The sequence below is a fragment of the Pseudopodoces humilis genome, chromosome 3 (assembly GCF_049639895.1).
Source record: "Pseudopodoces humilis isolate 2021_Gansu_Grassland_sample_001 chromosome 3, ASM4963989v1, whole genome shotgun sequence".
Classification (NCBI taxonomy): Eukaryota; Metazoa; Chordata; class Aves; order Passeriformes; family Paridae; genus Pseudopodoces; species Pseudopodoces humilis.
In genome coordinates, this window is record NC_142202.1 from 47,184,049 (window position 1) to 47,200,368 (window position 16,320).

At 40.0% G+C, this 16,320-nt stretch overlaps 1 protein-coding gene across 1 annotated transcript; it reads right to left on the reverse strand.

Annotated features, from left to right (window-relative positions):
* Positions 1 to 642: 642 nt before the first annotated feature.
* Positions 643 to 16,209, reverse strand: OPN3 (opsin 3). The gene is made up of 4 exons (XM_005518507.3): positions 15,785 to 16,209; positions 4,957 to 5,276; positions 3,762 to 4,013; positions 643 to 1,233 (listed from the first exon to the last, which is right to left on the reverse strand). Exons 1-4 carry the CDS (start codon positions 16,134 to 16,136, stop codon positions 964 to 966), a joined length of 1,194 nt encoding a protein of 397 aa, XP_005518564.1. The 5' UTR covers positions 16,137 to 16,209; the 3' UTR covers positions 643 to 963.
* Positions 16,210 to 16,320: the final 111 nt, after the last annotated feature.

Here is a 16,320-nt window from a genome sequence, read left to right on the forward strand (position 1 = left end):
TCTCAGTACCCTGCCATGATGAAATTTCTTCATTTCATGAAAGGAAATGAAATCTCGCCATTTCAGTGAGTATCACTTCTTGACATGTTGGTTCATTTCACTGTACTTCATTCCATTCCATTTCAAAAATTTAACTTCTCCTAAGAATTTTCATTTTTTCAATTTCATTTCATTTCCTTATATTTCCTTTCTTTGTCTTTTCACTTTACCTCATTTGCTAATTTCTTGTTTCCTTCATTTCATGAAAGGAAATGAAATCTCTGTATTTCAATGAAAATCATTTTATGAAGTTTCAGCTCATTTCACTGCACTTCAAACAGAGTACCTAGGATAAGAAATTTACCACAACTTCTAGTATTTAGTTTTCATCTATTGTTACATGATTGTCAGTGTGGAAAATATGTTGTACATTAACTAATAAAGAATCACACACTGTTATTGTTAATTACTCAAATTTTACCTTCATAAATCTGAACAGTGGATAGTTTCTCTTTACGAACTCTTACTTGGTCTTTAGAAAGGTCAACTGAAACACTATTGTTTTCTCAGGTTCTAATACTGCCCTTCAAGCTGTATCCAGCAAGCTACAATATCAGATCGGTCCTAGTTAGTGGGGGAAAAAATATTTCACTGAGAATAAAATTATAAAAATGATCCATTTAATTATTCACTGAAGGCTCAATATACAGAAAACATTAAGATACCGAAAGTTCTCAACAGCAGTCATAAAATATGCTTTAAGAAAATTCAGAGTAATGACATCCATCAACAATTTTAGAAGAGATTTCCATACTGTGACCAAAAGTGAAATACTTGGAGAGCTTCAGATGCTGAATCCCTTCAGTATTTCACAGATTAAGAATGTGGTTTTCTTTGGCAGTCCACAGACACTGCCACTGAAACCAGTCTCCAGCCTCAACAGTGTAGTGGTTGAAACACATCTCATTCTCATGCCTCTTCAGCTCATCCCTGCAATGGCTTTACTTGGATGACATTAACTTTTGTCTCATTGTGTTTACCGCTGTCATCTATTTGCTCAGTGTCATCACTGGTGATAATAAAAATGACAGAGGAAGAGCTGAAAGTCACTTTCTTCTTTGGCCTGTCCCCTGCTTTCTGAGACATAACTATCGGTCGTATTGGTTTGTCACTCCCTGTTACTGGTGTCTCTCTCATTGTCCTCTGGAACCTCATCAGGCGAAAGCACAGGAGTTGCAAAAGGCAGCGTCGAAACTGCAAGAGAGAATAAACAGAATCATGTTCAGCTTCCTAAGCGTTCACTACCACCTACAAGCAAGTGAAGGGCACAGTACAGTAAATGACTCAAAATAAGAGACTTCTGCATATCTTCTGAGTTAGTTTCAGTAACAAAACACGGTGCATTTGTAGTGGGTACTTTTTTCCTCTACATCTGAATAGGACCACCAAGCCAACAGAGGGCACTGAAATGCAACTGAATACTTTACCAGCTACAAGATCTGCAAAAGACAAGAAGACCAGGTTCCAAAGTGTGCTATAGGTTCTGTTCCCATATTTAAAGATCACACATTAGATCCAGCAGGGAAAGAATGTTCTCACAAACACTTCACATGAGGCTACAGAGGGAAAGAACAAGGGGAGGAAAGGGATACAAAAGGATGTTTTCCTCCTTTTAAGTAACTCCAGGGTCTGGAACTTTTAAAAAGCATTTGGTATCACAGATCTAAAATGATATTTCAATGGTTAGTAACACAGAAGTCAAATGTTCCCAATGAATATGGATGGCACAGAAGTCTTTCAGCTGACTAGCAGCTACCTGTGACACAGGAAGTCTGTTCTACTGTGTGACTAAATAATGTGAGGTATTCAGTGAAAGCTCACACCAGCACATAGAATGGAAATTTGAGTAGTAGCCCTGTATTAATTCTCTAATTATGGTCTCCCCTTCAACAAAACAGAGATCCAGGTATGAGGGTTAAAGGACGTGTTCATTCAGTAGTTCCATGTCTGCACACATTTAAAGCTCAAATATGATCCTTTGGGGAAGAAGTCTGGTTCTACAAGAAATAAGAGAGCAACTTCCCCTTTGTTTAATAACCTGTAAGAAGACTTGCCTGGAACATATAAAGAAGACTTCAATCAACCAACTAAAATACCAAAAAACCCCAAAAAAAGCGCAACAAAATCCCCAAACATAACAAACATCTGGGAGCAGGTGGGAAATAATGTACCTTTTCTCTGAAAAGGGGTAGGACATCTTTTTTTATCAGCCTTCCATTTAGCTGTGTTATGGATTACCCTGTATTATCCTGCACAGTCTCTGTTTTCCCAGATTTCATGCAAGAAGCAATCTGACATGCCAAATTGGAACAAGGTTTTGCTGTGGAAAATTAATCCTACTCTGACATAGGGAAGGCAATAGATCTGTCCTGTTGGGAAAGGAACCTAGCTAATTACAAGATCTCATAGAAGCATAATCTCAGAGAAAGAATGGTCATGTGGAAGCCTTGACAACTTCAGAGGTAATGGTCTACCTCAGAGTAGCAAAGAAGTTAGAAAGTACAAGCATGTTAGAACCAGGTCAGATAAAGAAAGGCTGTTAAAGATAACTTGTTTTACGATTCCTTCTGAGGGTAAAATAATCCAAAAAATTAAGCAAAAATACTATAATATTGGTCCTAATCTGGAATTAGAGTCAAGAGAAAATACTTCACAATGCCTCTCCGATAACCGTGTTCAGATCATTGATATTTATCCTGGCTGTGTCTTTATTGGCATTATACTTGGTACAAGTTTGATTTGTTGCTGGGTATCAGAACCCACAAAATGTTTTCAGGTAAGATACTCAGCTTGACAACTAGGTACAGAGTCAGTGCCAGTGTATTTAAAAAGTCACTCTGTTGAAAAAGTCTTTCTTCGGTGACTATTGTTAGTTAGCTTCAGGGTAACTGACACTGTGCAGCCATGTAACTGTGGATCAGCCTGCTGTGAAATGAGTTGTGGGGGAAGAACTGCAAGATGCCACACTGGAGGCCTCCTGCTTTTACTCAAGAAAACATTTAACCTCCCCCCTGCCCTTGGTCCTGACCTGAGCTGCACTCAGCCTTTGCTTGGCTGCTTTGTCCCTGCAGGCTGCTGGCCAGCCCAGGCCACTGCCTGGCAACTGCAAGCCAGTATAGGAAATCACAGAAAATTCCATCACTATAATGGGTTTAAAGGTAAGGAAAACCCAGCAAAACCCCTCCAGCAATCATTCACAGTTTTTACCCTTTGACAAGGGATTCTATTAAACACCAGATATCTTTATACAATCTTGGTTTCAGAAATTTACAATGTGTATGCTACACATCCAGTTTCAGTCCTTGTGTTGCTATAACATAGAAGTCAGAGGCAAGTTTTTTTATTCCTAAAAAACAGACACTGATTATTCTAAACTTCCTCTGATGGAGTTCTACTGTGGTAAGGGAGTGAATCAGATGAGGTCTTCTAGCAGCAATCCATTTAATGGGTAAACTGTCAAAACTAGACATTTAAACTCTGACACTCTTTCCCATCCCATTCATGTGAGTTTAATGTTTGAATTCACAAATAAGCAAATTAAATTTCTAATCTGGTGGTATTTAAGCACCCTCAGGGATTTTACTTCTTCTAGGTTGTTACCATTTATCCTAGCTGTTGAAATTTTTAAAAAAAAATTCAGGTTAAAGTAAATCAGACCTACACTCTACAACTGGGATACTGGTTACTAACAATTCAGACAAGAAAACCTTTAATGTACCTACCTTTCTACTCATGAAGATATAGATAACTGGATTATAAGCAGTGCTTGACTTGGCAAAGAAAGATGGGATGATAGCTACTGTTGGAGTTACAAGGTTGCTATAGCCATATGTTATCAAGAGGGAGACCACTGCATAGGGCATCCAACAAATAAGAAACGTGGAGATCATCAAGAAACACATTTTAGCCACCTTCTTTTCATATCTTAGAAGTTTGATCACTTGAACTGTCTGGAAATCTTCTACACAGCGAAGCTGTAGAGGAAAAAAAAAAGTAAAATAAAATAGCCTTATGTTTTACTTGAACCTGAATAGTTCTACATTTATTTATAAGTAACTGACTCACTCTTTTAGTTTAAGGCACAGACACCATATCTCTTATCTTTTAAACCACATTTCTTCCAGAAGTTTACATCATGTTTCTCAGACTTTTATTCTCTACATTATGTGTAAGAATACAAGCTGAGAAAAAATGGAATAGCCAATCTACTAGAAGACACCAAATCCAGAGATGTTACAAAGTATGCTGCAGTTATAAGTATGTTAGAAAAATAACTTGCCCTCAGCTTTTGCATAAACAAGTTCAGTTTACATTAGTGGTCCTTTGTCTGACTAGTTAGACAGTCCTCTAATTTGTGAAAAAAATCTTTAGAGAAAAGAAAATTCATAAATTGATTTCTTTGTACTGCTTTATCACATAGTTTGTTGCCTTAAAATTATGAAATCTCTAAAGCAGAATACGAGGCAGCAGGTTTCCATGTTGCCTGAGTCATCAAATAAGGAAAAGATAGGACATACACATGAATATACCACACAAATTGTCCATTGTGCCAATACTGTTGACCATAAACTTGAGTGGGTCTGGACTAACTATCCACAGAATATGAATCATTAACACAATCTCATATTATGGATCTGTATTGAATTTTCAGGTGAGGATCTTATGTGGGTTAGTATGCATAAGCAGTTCCTTACTTCCTCCCAGTAAAACCACACAAAAAATAGACTTCGATAGGCTGGTTCTCTCCCAATCCTACAACCTGTCTAGTGGTGCCTGACATAGATGAACGTCAAATATTCAAAGGTTTAAAAGGGAAGTGAAATTCTAAATTTGGTTTGGATCCAACCTTAATACACACCTTCAACATTTTTCACTGATAACATTACATTAAGGGAAGTCTTATTTGCACTAACTTACCATTCTTACTGCATGCAGAATATGGCCATAGCAATAGGCCATGATCCCAACAGGTGCTACGAGACAACCGAGGAAAAAAAGGAGCACAAAGGAGGTATCATTGGGGTCTTTTGACTTCCAGTCCACTGAGCAACCCAATCCATGAATCTCCAGTGTGTATCTGTTCCAGCCCAAAAGAGGTGCTCCAGTCCAGGCCAGTGAGTACAGCCAGATGTATGTGATAGCCCGCCAAGACCAAGAGAAGTCAATCACTTTTGCATGGACCACCCGAATGTAGCGTTCATAGGCAAGAGCAGTGAGAGTCATAATTGAAACAATTCCTGTAAGAAAAATAAAGAAAATAAATTCGATTATTCACAAATAGTCCACTGTAAACTGGACAGAACTCCTCCTGATAAATGTGTCCTTTGCTAGCAGGTTAACTCGAAGTGAACTAGCTCATATTATGAATCAAACACCAATAAGTTTTTCTGGGCATTACTTACTAACTACTATGCCAAGCAGAATCATCAACTTCAAACTACTCAGAGTAGGATGCTGACATCTGATCCATGATGTACAATGGCTAATTGGGACAAGGGAAAAAGAGACCAAGCCAATACTTCTTCCTAAACATTACTTCATTAAGTGAGGTATCATGGTTCAAGGTTTTGGGTTTTTCCTGCTGGTAGATATTGTAGGGTTTGTTGTTTTTATACATTCCTTTGGGGTTTGTGGTTTCCTTTGGCTGTTTAGGGTTTTTAAAAGAAAAAGCTATCATATAAAATTGAGATAATCAGCAATTAAAAAAATCTCTTAGAAATTTAGTGAACTGAGAGTTGAGACTGAGATTAAAGAAAGCCTTCAGCAACTGAATCAGAGATGTGCACCTTTAATGTGAACAAAATGACTAGAATAATTCCAACTTATTTCAAGATATCCTGGAAGTCTTTGCATTCCAAGAAGAGCCAGGAAGGCAAAGCATTACATTGCTGAAGGTGTCCTATCTGAAAGATATTTAGTTATTTTGAGTGTCCTTTTCTATCTTGCTGCTTTCATAAAAATATCAGTCCTTGTTTATTTATGCATTCTATTCCTTTACTGTCCATCTCAAACCCAGCACACAATAATTAACATGTTGTAACAGAAATCACACATTATCTTCAGCTCTCGCTATTATGCTATCCAGACACCTTTATAATTTCATGAAGGCAAGGCATTTCTGTCTTGATTAGAATACAAGGATTTCTATTTCAGTGATCTGTAATACTTGATCAAAAACCAAATTGCCCATCAGGCAACTGCCAGACACCTGAAATCTGTTATGAGTCAGTCATCAATTCAGGTTCTTAAACAAGAAAAGGGTGTATTTCACAGCATTCTGTGAGATTATACAGATATCTGTGTCTAAATCTGTATAGATTTTATCTAATACAAAGTAGAAATATTTTTTCATGAATCTGCACAGCACTTAAGTTCCCCAAGTACATTCACATGTGCCATAACATGCATGTATACAGCTCTAAGAAGGTTAACTGTGCAGATTTCACTACCAAAGAGAGAACTACTTTATACTCAGCAAGAACCTGATCTCACTTTGAAAAACGGATAAACATTTATCGAAGATAAATTAACAATAGCACAGAAGGACCAGCAACATGGATTTTAGGAAGACAACCAAGAGTAACAAAATCTAGAGCAACACATAGCTTCTCTGTAAAGGTATTCAACAGCAAAAGCAGTTTACTATTAACCAAGCATCTCACTGTAGGATATCCTTTAGGATTCTTAGAAAGTTACTTTATGCTGCAGTTATTAAAGGATTCCCTTTTTATAAGGGGTGAGCAAAGAAAGTTTTCTTGCTTAAGAAAATTTCCCGCTCTAAAAGAAAATGTGCCATGCTCTTTCATAGATCTCTTTAAAATGAAACAACTTTTTTAATGTGCTTTTTTTCTAGTTATCTTTAAACCTTCATCACAAAAATATATAGACATTGTTGGCTATGCAGTAACCTTTCACAATTAGTTTTGTGGGTTTTTTCCCTTGTAGAGCTCACTGCTGTAGAATTTCACTTTCATAGTTTGAAATCAGACTAGCAATTGTGGGCCAGAAAGCTTCCAAAGATCTCGGTTAGGTTTTTTGGTGGCTTTTTTGTTGTTTTCGGGGTTTTTTTTAATGAAATTGAAAAGTAGTCCTTCACACCCTTTTTTGTGACCTAACATGCTGAAAATACATTGAACAATGTGGATCTAAGCAAAATATTAGCAGGCATTAGAAAATGACTACAGGATTTTATAGGTACTATTCTACACTTACACTGGCTCACATAAGTGCTTTATTCAATCAAATGCAGTCTTCTTCCTGAACACAAGGTAAGGCAACAAGTTCCCCTTCCATTTCTCTTACCCAAAGATTAGAAATTACAAACATTTACCTGACAGTTATGATAGTCATCCACAGATGTATTTACAGAGGAAAATTCACATCAACTAAAGGCTCAGTTTGCTTATATAGTGCACTGCAACTTTTTCTAATCAGTGAAGAGAAAGAGCAGCTCCTCAGGATGATGAGTCAGAACACATAAATTAACCTTTTGCTCCTTACCACATTTCTCCATTGAATGGTATTCAATGACTAAATGTCCCTGTGTGATCTTAATATTTCCCCATCCCTTTCACGAGTATTGAATTCTAGCCATGATGAAGCAATCAAGAGCACACATGCTTGGCTGAAAGTACAGGTGTTCACAAGCAATAATTTACCGAGTCCTTGACATTCTCAAGGAAGTCATTTTATGCTCAATATCTCTAAAAATCAGTATGTGAATATAGGTATTTGAACAATGGTCTATCAAGCCCCTTTCAGTCTGAAAGCACTGCTCTTCAAAGACATACTTGAATTTTCCCCCCTGAAGTGTAAATAGGACCTTGGACAGCCTGTTGGACAGTATGCACAAAAATGCAAGTCTCTGTTGATATTCAAGGAATGTCTGGCAGCATGCAGACATGAGGCAGGAAATGCAGGTCACAGCGTAAGATATATATGATTTATGCATGTTTATGGATCTGTTTTCTATGTATCATTCAGTTTCTGTAGTCTAGCACAGAGGAAAGCACTGAATTTTACTTCCCTCGCGGCCCCCCACTCCTCTACAGGAGCTTTTCTGGAAATGATTGAATTTCATCCTGAGTGAGCTGCGTATTTTAATATGATGAAATGTGTGCTGATTAAAAAACCAAATCTGTTACAGAAAGCTATTATGGTTATTGTTTAGGTATTAGCCCCCCTCAGCAAAAATACGCATTTTAAACCAATTTCTACCTTTTATCTGAAATAATTTTTGTTATACTTCTTGAGGTACTGGAGATCTATTTATTTTGTTTCAAGGCTAAGACACAAGATTCTGTGGGTTAATTTGCTCTACCAGCAATTCACTCTAACTCTTTCAGAAAGACTTTACTGCCCAGTGTTCACAGAGACTGCACATCTGATATACAGATTTTCATCTCAGACAATAGCCCTATCTGTAAGTGCTGATTATAAACACAAACACTCTTTGTGTTTAAGAACCACTGCTATGATTTAAGCCTGGGCAATTACCCTAACACAAATGGGGTCATTCCCATTGAAGCTGAAGATAAATGTAGCAAAACCAAAGTGTCTTCTTGTTTAAGCCACTAGTTGGCAATTTCTATGTTGCAACTCCTCCTCTTCTCCAGCAGCCAGCCACACAGAATCAGGGAGCAGTGCCAAGCAACTTCTTGTTATTTGTATGTTTATGAAGAAAATTCTCATTTTTGCCATTTTGTATTGTTTTCCTACTGAAATACTGCATTTAGTGTAGATATGATTATGTACCATATGTGATAATTAATTATCTCTTCTCTATTCTGGGCTTTTCCAGGAGTCAGTTCTGGATACATCATTAAACACTTCAATCTACATAGTGTAGGTCATCACAGAGAAGACTGCAAAACACAGCTAAACTGTACAGTGTTATACCATGCAATGTGTATATTCTGACTTTATAAGCCTTAATTAGAAGAAAAATATTGCAGTGCCTTCAGAGCTGAAGTGTTTGTTTCAACAAGTGTGAACAATCACAACAGCTTCTGCCCTCTCCATGCAAGATACACCTTATCTTCATATTGAAGCACAGCCTACAATTTGAGGTGACACCAGATATTCCTGAAAACTGAGCATCTCTACAGAGCAACTGCAGCATAATGTAGCAAATAAGATCCATTTCTCAGACAGACCATGGCTTCTGTCAAATATTATTTTCTACATCAATTAATCCTTGCCCCTACATGCAAGTGCTGAATGACTGTTTTGCATACATAATCACAGAAGAAAGCAACGCTTCTGTAATCCCTCCTCACCTCTTTTCACATCTGAAAAGCTAGACAGCAGCAATTTAGTACAAGCAACTTCCTGTCCATGGCAAGAAAAGGTGTTATTGCACTCTCTAGTTTTGTACTACAAAATATATAACCAGTCTATTTGAATTCAGCAATTAGGCATTACAGTAAGTTTTAGGCACCAGCTATGTATCACATCTAACTTTTCATGCAATTTTAACATCTGCATTCAAATCCAGGTAGGTAAAAAATCACTTCTCTTAGACATAACAGACTTTAAGCACATTTTATATGTAGATGTCCTATAAAACTATAATCACCACTTCCAGATTCAATACTCAAAGTGATTAACTCACTCTGGGAAAAAAAAAAAAAAAGAAAAAAGCTGAAGCTGAAAGCATGCTGATTGAGCCTCCAGCTATTTGTAACACAAGATCCTAAAACTATCTGCTGAGTAATAATAGAAAATGCTTTTAGTGATATTAAATCAGTGCATATAACATACATGGGTAATGCAAGAGGGTGGCACAGGACATCACTGTCACTGTGCAGGAAAGAGCCTTAGATGAACAGGCTGTAGCTAGTGGACCTGAAGCTAGGTCCACAAGACACTCTCAAGCAATTACTCCTTACTTCAGTATATGGTGGGTGTGGTGGTATCAGCTTGCCTTGAAACAAACAAATGAAAGAACCTCAGCTGTACACACAGTAGCTTTTCACAGGAGTGTACAGTCTGTAAAACTCCTACATTTTTTCCCATCCTCTAGTTCACATTACTGGAATGGAGTACACACCCAGATATCAAAATTGATTTGGTAGCTCATCAAGAGCTAGCTGCTGAATACCAACGGTAATTTGTCCAGAAGGGACATAATACATTTAATTAATTTGACATTAAAAGCTGGCAGTGGTTTTTTCACCCTTACAAAAACAGCTTGCAGTTAGGAAAGATAGAGGTCTCTAATCACACTTCAGTAACAGCAGCCTTTCAATCACAAACAAGGTTTAATGATATAAAGCCTACCCCAGAGTACAACCTGACCATGCAATCATCTGTCAAGACATTGCCTCAGATAAACAGTTTTGGTCCATGTTCCTCAAGACCATTCCTGTTATCAAACAGTTCTTAAACTCCTTTCTTCCTTTGCACAATTAAACTTAGAAGGTGTTAGAACACCAGTACTGGCCAATGGTTTAGCTGCCATTGCTTTTAGCTGAAGTGATTTATGTTTGAGGGGTTATGTGTGTATGCTCCACATGATAAACTAGCTTACCCTCAAAAACCCTCAGGGCCTATTTCTATGTACAGAAGGCATTAAAGCAGACACCCGCTGCCTGGGGGTGAGCAGCACACAAATTTCTCTTGTGCACACCAAGTTCTGACAGTCACTGTCATTCAATAAAACCCCTTGAATATCTTTGAGAACCCAGCAGATACACACAAAGATCATGACACCCTGACCCTGTATTTCACAACTACCCTCTTACCTGAAGAAAGAAATTATCTGTGTCTGCTAACCAAGACTTTTGGGTATGTTTAGCTGCCAGGTTTCCTCTCTAGAAATCTTAACCAAAAAGCTATGCTGTCAGTAATAGACAGCACACCTCCCACATGAGAGTTGTATTGTTAAATCAGATAAAGAGATTACACAGATCTCTACTACTTACGGCTTAGTTGACTACAGACAGGGAAAGAGTTAGAAGCTTTTTGCATAAAGAGAGGGTAGCAGATGCAGTAGGACCAGCATAGAGCTGACTGCACACCTCATGGTATAAATACATCACTTAATTGATGTGCAGCTACCATATCACACCAGAATACGTTGCCTGTAACAACATAAATACTGGAACTCAGTGAAACAAAATTAAGTGGGGATTAGCGTCTAAAACAGACAACTACGTCACAAAAGCTTAGACTAAGACTTGTCAGGTAATCATTTATGTCGTTTTCCCTACACTAAAATATGAGGTGCTAAGAATAGCTTTGTAGTAGAGGAAAAAAAAAGCCCTTCTTGCGGCCTCTGCTATGAAGACATGTACCTAAACTGTACCTTGACTTCAGACTCTAATGAGTAAAAGAAAATAGGGACTGTTATTTGTGTGACGAGGACAGGCGTTCAGTAGTCAAAATGATCAGTTTTGCACTGTAGCAAGGAGGTCTCTGCACCTTCTAAAGGCTCAATTAAAATCTTTCAAGTCACAGAAAACACAGGCAGTAGCACAAACATCAGGTTCTGAGCTGTGCAATGCAACTCAAGAGCAGATGTTACTACATGGGCTTGTCTCACAATATCATTATTATAATGCAGAAGTAGACTTTTGTGAGGAACACAAAAACCAGCCATTTATTCCTAGACAGACAATCTGTAGTTCTGCTGTGCCATCCTCTCAACTTAAAAGTTTCAGACTGTGAACATCTGCTGACAGTGTCCAAGTTCTTAACATGCCTCCAACTGGCTGGCAAAACTGCCTGGCTGGGAAGAACTCTTGCAAAGAAAATGCTCAATTCTTCAACATGAAATTATTAGAAGTGTAGAGAGTGCCCTCCTATCTGTGAGGGGGGAAAGAAGTTACCATTATTATGTAATGAAGGCTTCTGAAAATATAGATGCTGCCAGTTCATTTGAAGCATAAATGCCACCTATATATTTAATCATACTGAAATCCTTAAGAGGAACGCAGAAATACCTTGATCTTGGCTTTCAGAACTGTATGAGGGAAAACCTTGTAAGAACACATGAAAATTTAAAATAAAGCTGCTGAATCATGATTTCCAACGTGATTCCTGATTAACTATGGTAATTAGGAAGAATCTGATTTTTAAATTTTGTTGAGGATTAGCTCTAAATTTAAAGTGAAAATCCTATTTTAAAAAAAAAAACAAACAAAAAAAAAACAAAAACAAAAAGCAGATTTAATAATTTGTCCCAAACTTGTTTACTATCAGGAAAACCTCTCATTTATAAGTCAACACATGCAGAGAAGAAACTACACCACATATTGGGTCTTAGGGGCTGTTCTTCCAATTAAAAAATATGTATAAGGATGGAAAGTAAGACTGAACAGCCTTCAGACCTGAAAGCCTGGCACAGAAAGCTCAGGCAGCAATGTCCAAGATCAAATCCAAGAATGAAATCACAAGGCTGTAAAGAGGTTGTGGTCACCTCATCTAAAATGAGCCAAACTGGGTCCAATCCTAGGACAGATCCACACCTCTAAAGTAACTTCATGTGATCTGTTATAGTTTAATAGACTCCACATTCCTGGTATGAAAGCTACCACCACTTTATTCTAGAAACATCTTTATTATGTCATTGTGGCTTACTGAGCAATTGAACACTGCAAAGCTGTAAGTACTCTCCTTAGTTAATGAGAATTTCACCTTTCAAAGCTGTCAATTTTGTATATCTTCCGATCAATGAAAGTACTTTGTATTCCCAGAAGTTCCTGGGGAGAGTGTTATGCTTTCAGAAGCACTTTTAAGTAGCACACATGTAAGACTTCCTTTACATTACTTTCCCTACCACCATCACCTCAAGCTAACAGGTGACTTGGGCTGTTATATACAAGAGAAGTATATTTATAAATATAATACCTGGTTGCTCTGAATTAAATCTTTAAGCAGTGTCTTCACCACTACCAGGTGAAAAAAAATAAACAAACAAACAAAAAACCCCACCAAAATAAAAACCAGGGGAAAAAACCACCAAAAAACCCTGAAACAAAAGAGAAAAAAACCCAAACAAAAATACCCCAAAAAAACCCCAGACAAAATCCAACCAAAATACCTAACCACAAACAACAACAAAACATTACCAAACAGGAACAAACAAACAAAAAACCTTCAAATTACTTTTTTTTTTTCTCCATAAACACATTACAAAATTAAAATAGAAGGCATGGTAGCAATAATACAGATGGCAAACAGAGTGTATGATGCTACCTATGGGGCATCATTTATATTTTTCTTTTCCTCAGCATTGACATGCCCTTGCTTTCCTATGCAGGTGGAGAACCACTTATCTTCAAAAACAGGAAAGAACAATCCTTCTGTTTCTAGATGAGAATATGGAAACAATACTGTGGAGGTTAAAATTAGACATCACTTTATCAGATTAGCATTCAATTATGATTGCCAAGGTGAATATTTTATATAGCTTTACATGGCAGCTGAGAGAAGTAAACTAAGGCATCACTCCTGAACATTAAATTGTGCATTTACTCTCCACTTCCATATGATCAGCTACACATTAACATGCACTTTTCTAATAACAACAATAAAAAAATTCTTCCCAATGAAGCACATTATGGAAGAAGAACATAGTAGCATGACCAGCCACAGGAAGATGTAATTTTACAAACCACAGATGCTAACCTGACTGCTCTCTAGACAAGGCCCATGAATTTGCCTACGTTTCTTTGAAAAGAAAAATTCTTATATAGAGGGATGCAGGAAAGCCTCAACACTAAATATATTTATAATAACAAATTACGTAGCACACCTCAAAATAAACAGAAATTAAAAGTCACATGTGATCAAGCAATTTCCTTGCCAATTTATATACCACTTTGTTTCTATTTCTACTATTTCAGAGGATGGTAAGAGATTATTATAGTCTGTTTTTTTACCCTTAATGTGCATCTTATTTTTTGAACCTATATGGAAAATGCCTCTATCAAAAATAATAAGTGTAATATATATGAGATAAAGGTAGGGACAGAACTGTACTTTACATCCCCTGTGTAAGACTAACATTCAGTTTTCTGGCAGCTTCTGTTTGGCAGACAAGTACTTGAGTTTCTCAAGAATTTGAGCTGGCTGAGTGATGGAGACAATCTTATGCCAGGGAGGTTCTCTAGTACTTTCCCTGATACCAACAGCCATACAAACATCGAGAGCAGTGCACTGCAGAAATTGTCTGGTACCAAACACTGCACAAATGATTAACTACATCCTGCACCCACCATAACTTTCAAGACATAAAATTTTTGCTGCACTATGCAGCAGTAGTCAAATCATGGTGCATGAGCAACCATGCACCTTTGCACAGCAGCCCACAAAATGCAGACCACAGAGCCATGTGAAACAAAGGTTATGTATGCAGGAAAGCTACAAAGCTTATTGAAGACTTTAATGTGTCACCTTAGAGTCAATTTTCAGTGTATACATGTCCAGTGGGTGCACTATGATCCACCTCTAATTTATACATCTCTGCCAGAAGAAGTATCTAATATGAGCTTTAGATTTTATTACTGCTAGCCATGTTAGCCAAATATTTACTTTCACAGTTCAAAACATGAATCTCTTCTTTTGCAGCATCCTTTAGTGGTGAAGAAAAAGCAATGTTCCTTTTAAGAGGCTGCATGTACTCAGCTGGACTGCAACCTATTCTTCTGCAGACTTCTGCAATGGCTATGTATTCATTTCAGGAAGGAAAGCAGTGAAGAGCTTACAGGTTTTGAAAACAGAAATGGCATAAGTACTCCTTCTGCAGTGCTAAAATTTCACAGGAATCAGTGGTTTCCCAAAGCCCAACTGTGACACCATTATGACTGAAAGATGATACCCAAATTTCATATATGGATAAGGAAATCCAAGGCACTTCCACACACTGCGTAGCTTTATTGTTTATAAGTCAAGACAAGTCACAACCCTGAGAAGGCTGCTGGGGAGCAGCTTTCCACCTGTTCCACAGAGGTGGAATACTGCTGACCCTACACCCAGAGTCAGACGTGCTTCTTATCCACAGAATGCAGCACTTCCTCCTATAAAATACAGTCGTTTTTGCTCATGAATTCTGCACGTCACTTGGTCAACTCGAGACCTCTTCTAACAGCGCTGCCACCCTTTCCCCTAAATGTCCCATTACACCTTACACAGGCAAAGGTGGGAGGTCGAAAAACTGATTCTCGAATGATTTCTTTCTTTGATTCGGATCGTTTTCTCCAGCACTGTCGCTCTTTTTTTTACCAAGGAGCACCGGCTCCATCCCCCCTGCCGGGGCGGCGAGCGAACACCCCAGGCCGGACTGCCCCGCGGGAACGGCAGGTGTGAGGCGGTTGGGCCGCTCGGGAAGCGGGGACGGGCCGGTCGGGAAGCGGGGAAGGGCCGGTCGGGAAGCGGGGAAGGGCCGGTCGGGAAGCGGGGAAGGGCCGGTCGGGAAGCGGGGACGGGCCGGTCGGGAAGCGGGGACGGGCCGGTCGGGAAGCGGGGACGGGCCGGTCGGGAAGCGGGGAAGGGCCGGTCGGGAAGCGGGGACGGGCCGGTCGGGAAGCGGGGACGGGCCGGTCGGGAAGCGGGGACGGGCCGGTCGGGAAGCGGGGAAGGGCCGGTCGGGAAATGGGGACGGGCCGCTCGGGAAGCGGGGACGGGCCGGTTGGGTCGGTTGGGAAGCGGGGACGCGGCGCGGGACCTCCGGTACAAGCGGGCGAGGAGAGACCCAGCAGGACAGGGAGTGACAGGCGGCGCCCGCGGCCCCAGCACCCACCGAAGAGGCTGCTGCTGAAGCCGTCCCAGACGCAGCCGGCGGCGTCCCACACCCAGCGGCTCCTCAGGCAGGACATGAAGGTAAGGCTCACGCCGAAGACGGACACCAGCAGGTCGCTGAGGCTGATGTTGACGAGGAAGAGGTTGGTGGGCGTGCGGAGCCGCTTGAACTTGTAGTAGAGCACCAGCACCAGCAAGTTGTTGCACAAGCCCAGCATGCCGATGGTGGCGACCAGCAGCGCCAGCAGCTCGTAGGTGCCGGCGCTGAAGAGGGGCCGCTCGCCCGGCACCTCCGGCTCGGGCGCCGCGGGCTCCGGGCGGCTGGAGGTGCCCGTGCCGTTCCCCGCGGGCATGGCTCCCGGCCCGAGCGGGGCTAAGCTTCCCGGCCCGCTCCCAGCCCCATGGCACACCGATGCTCCGGGCAGGAGGAGGAGTCCCCGCTGCCTTCCCGCCCACGGAGGGCGCGCCCTCGAGTGGCTTCGCCCTCTCCTGCCCCGGGGCGGGCCCTGGCCCGGGCACGGCTCCTTCAGAATAGGT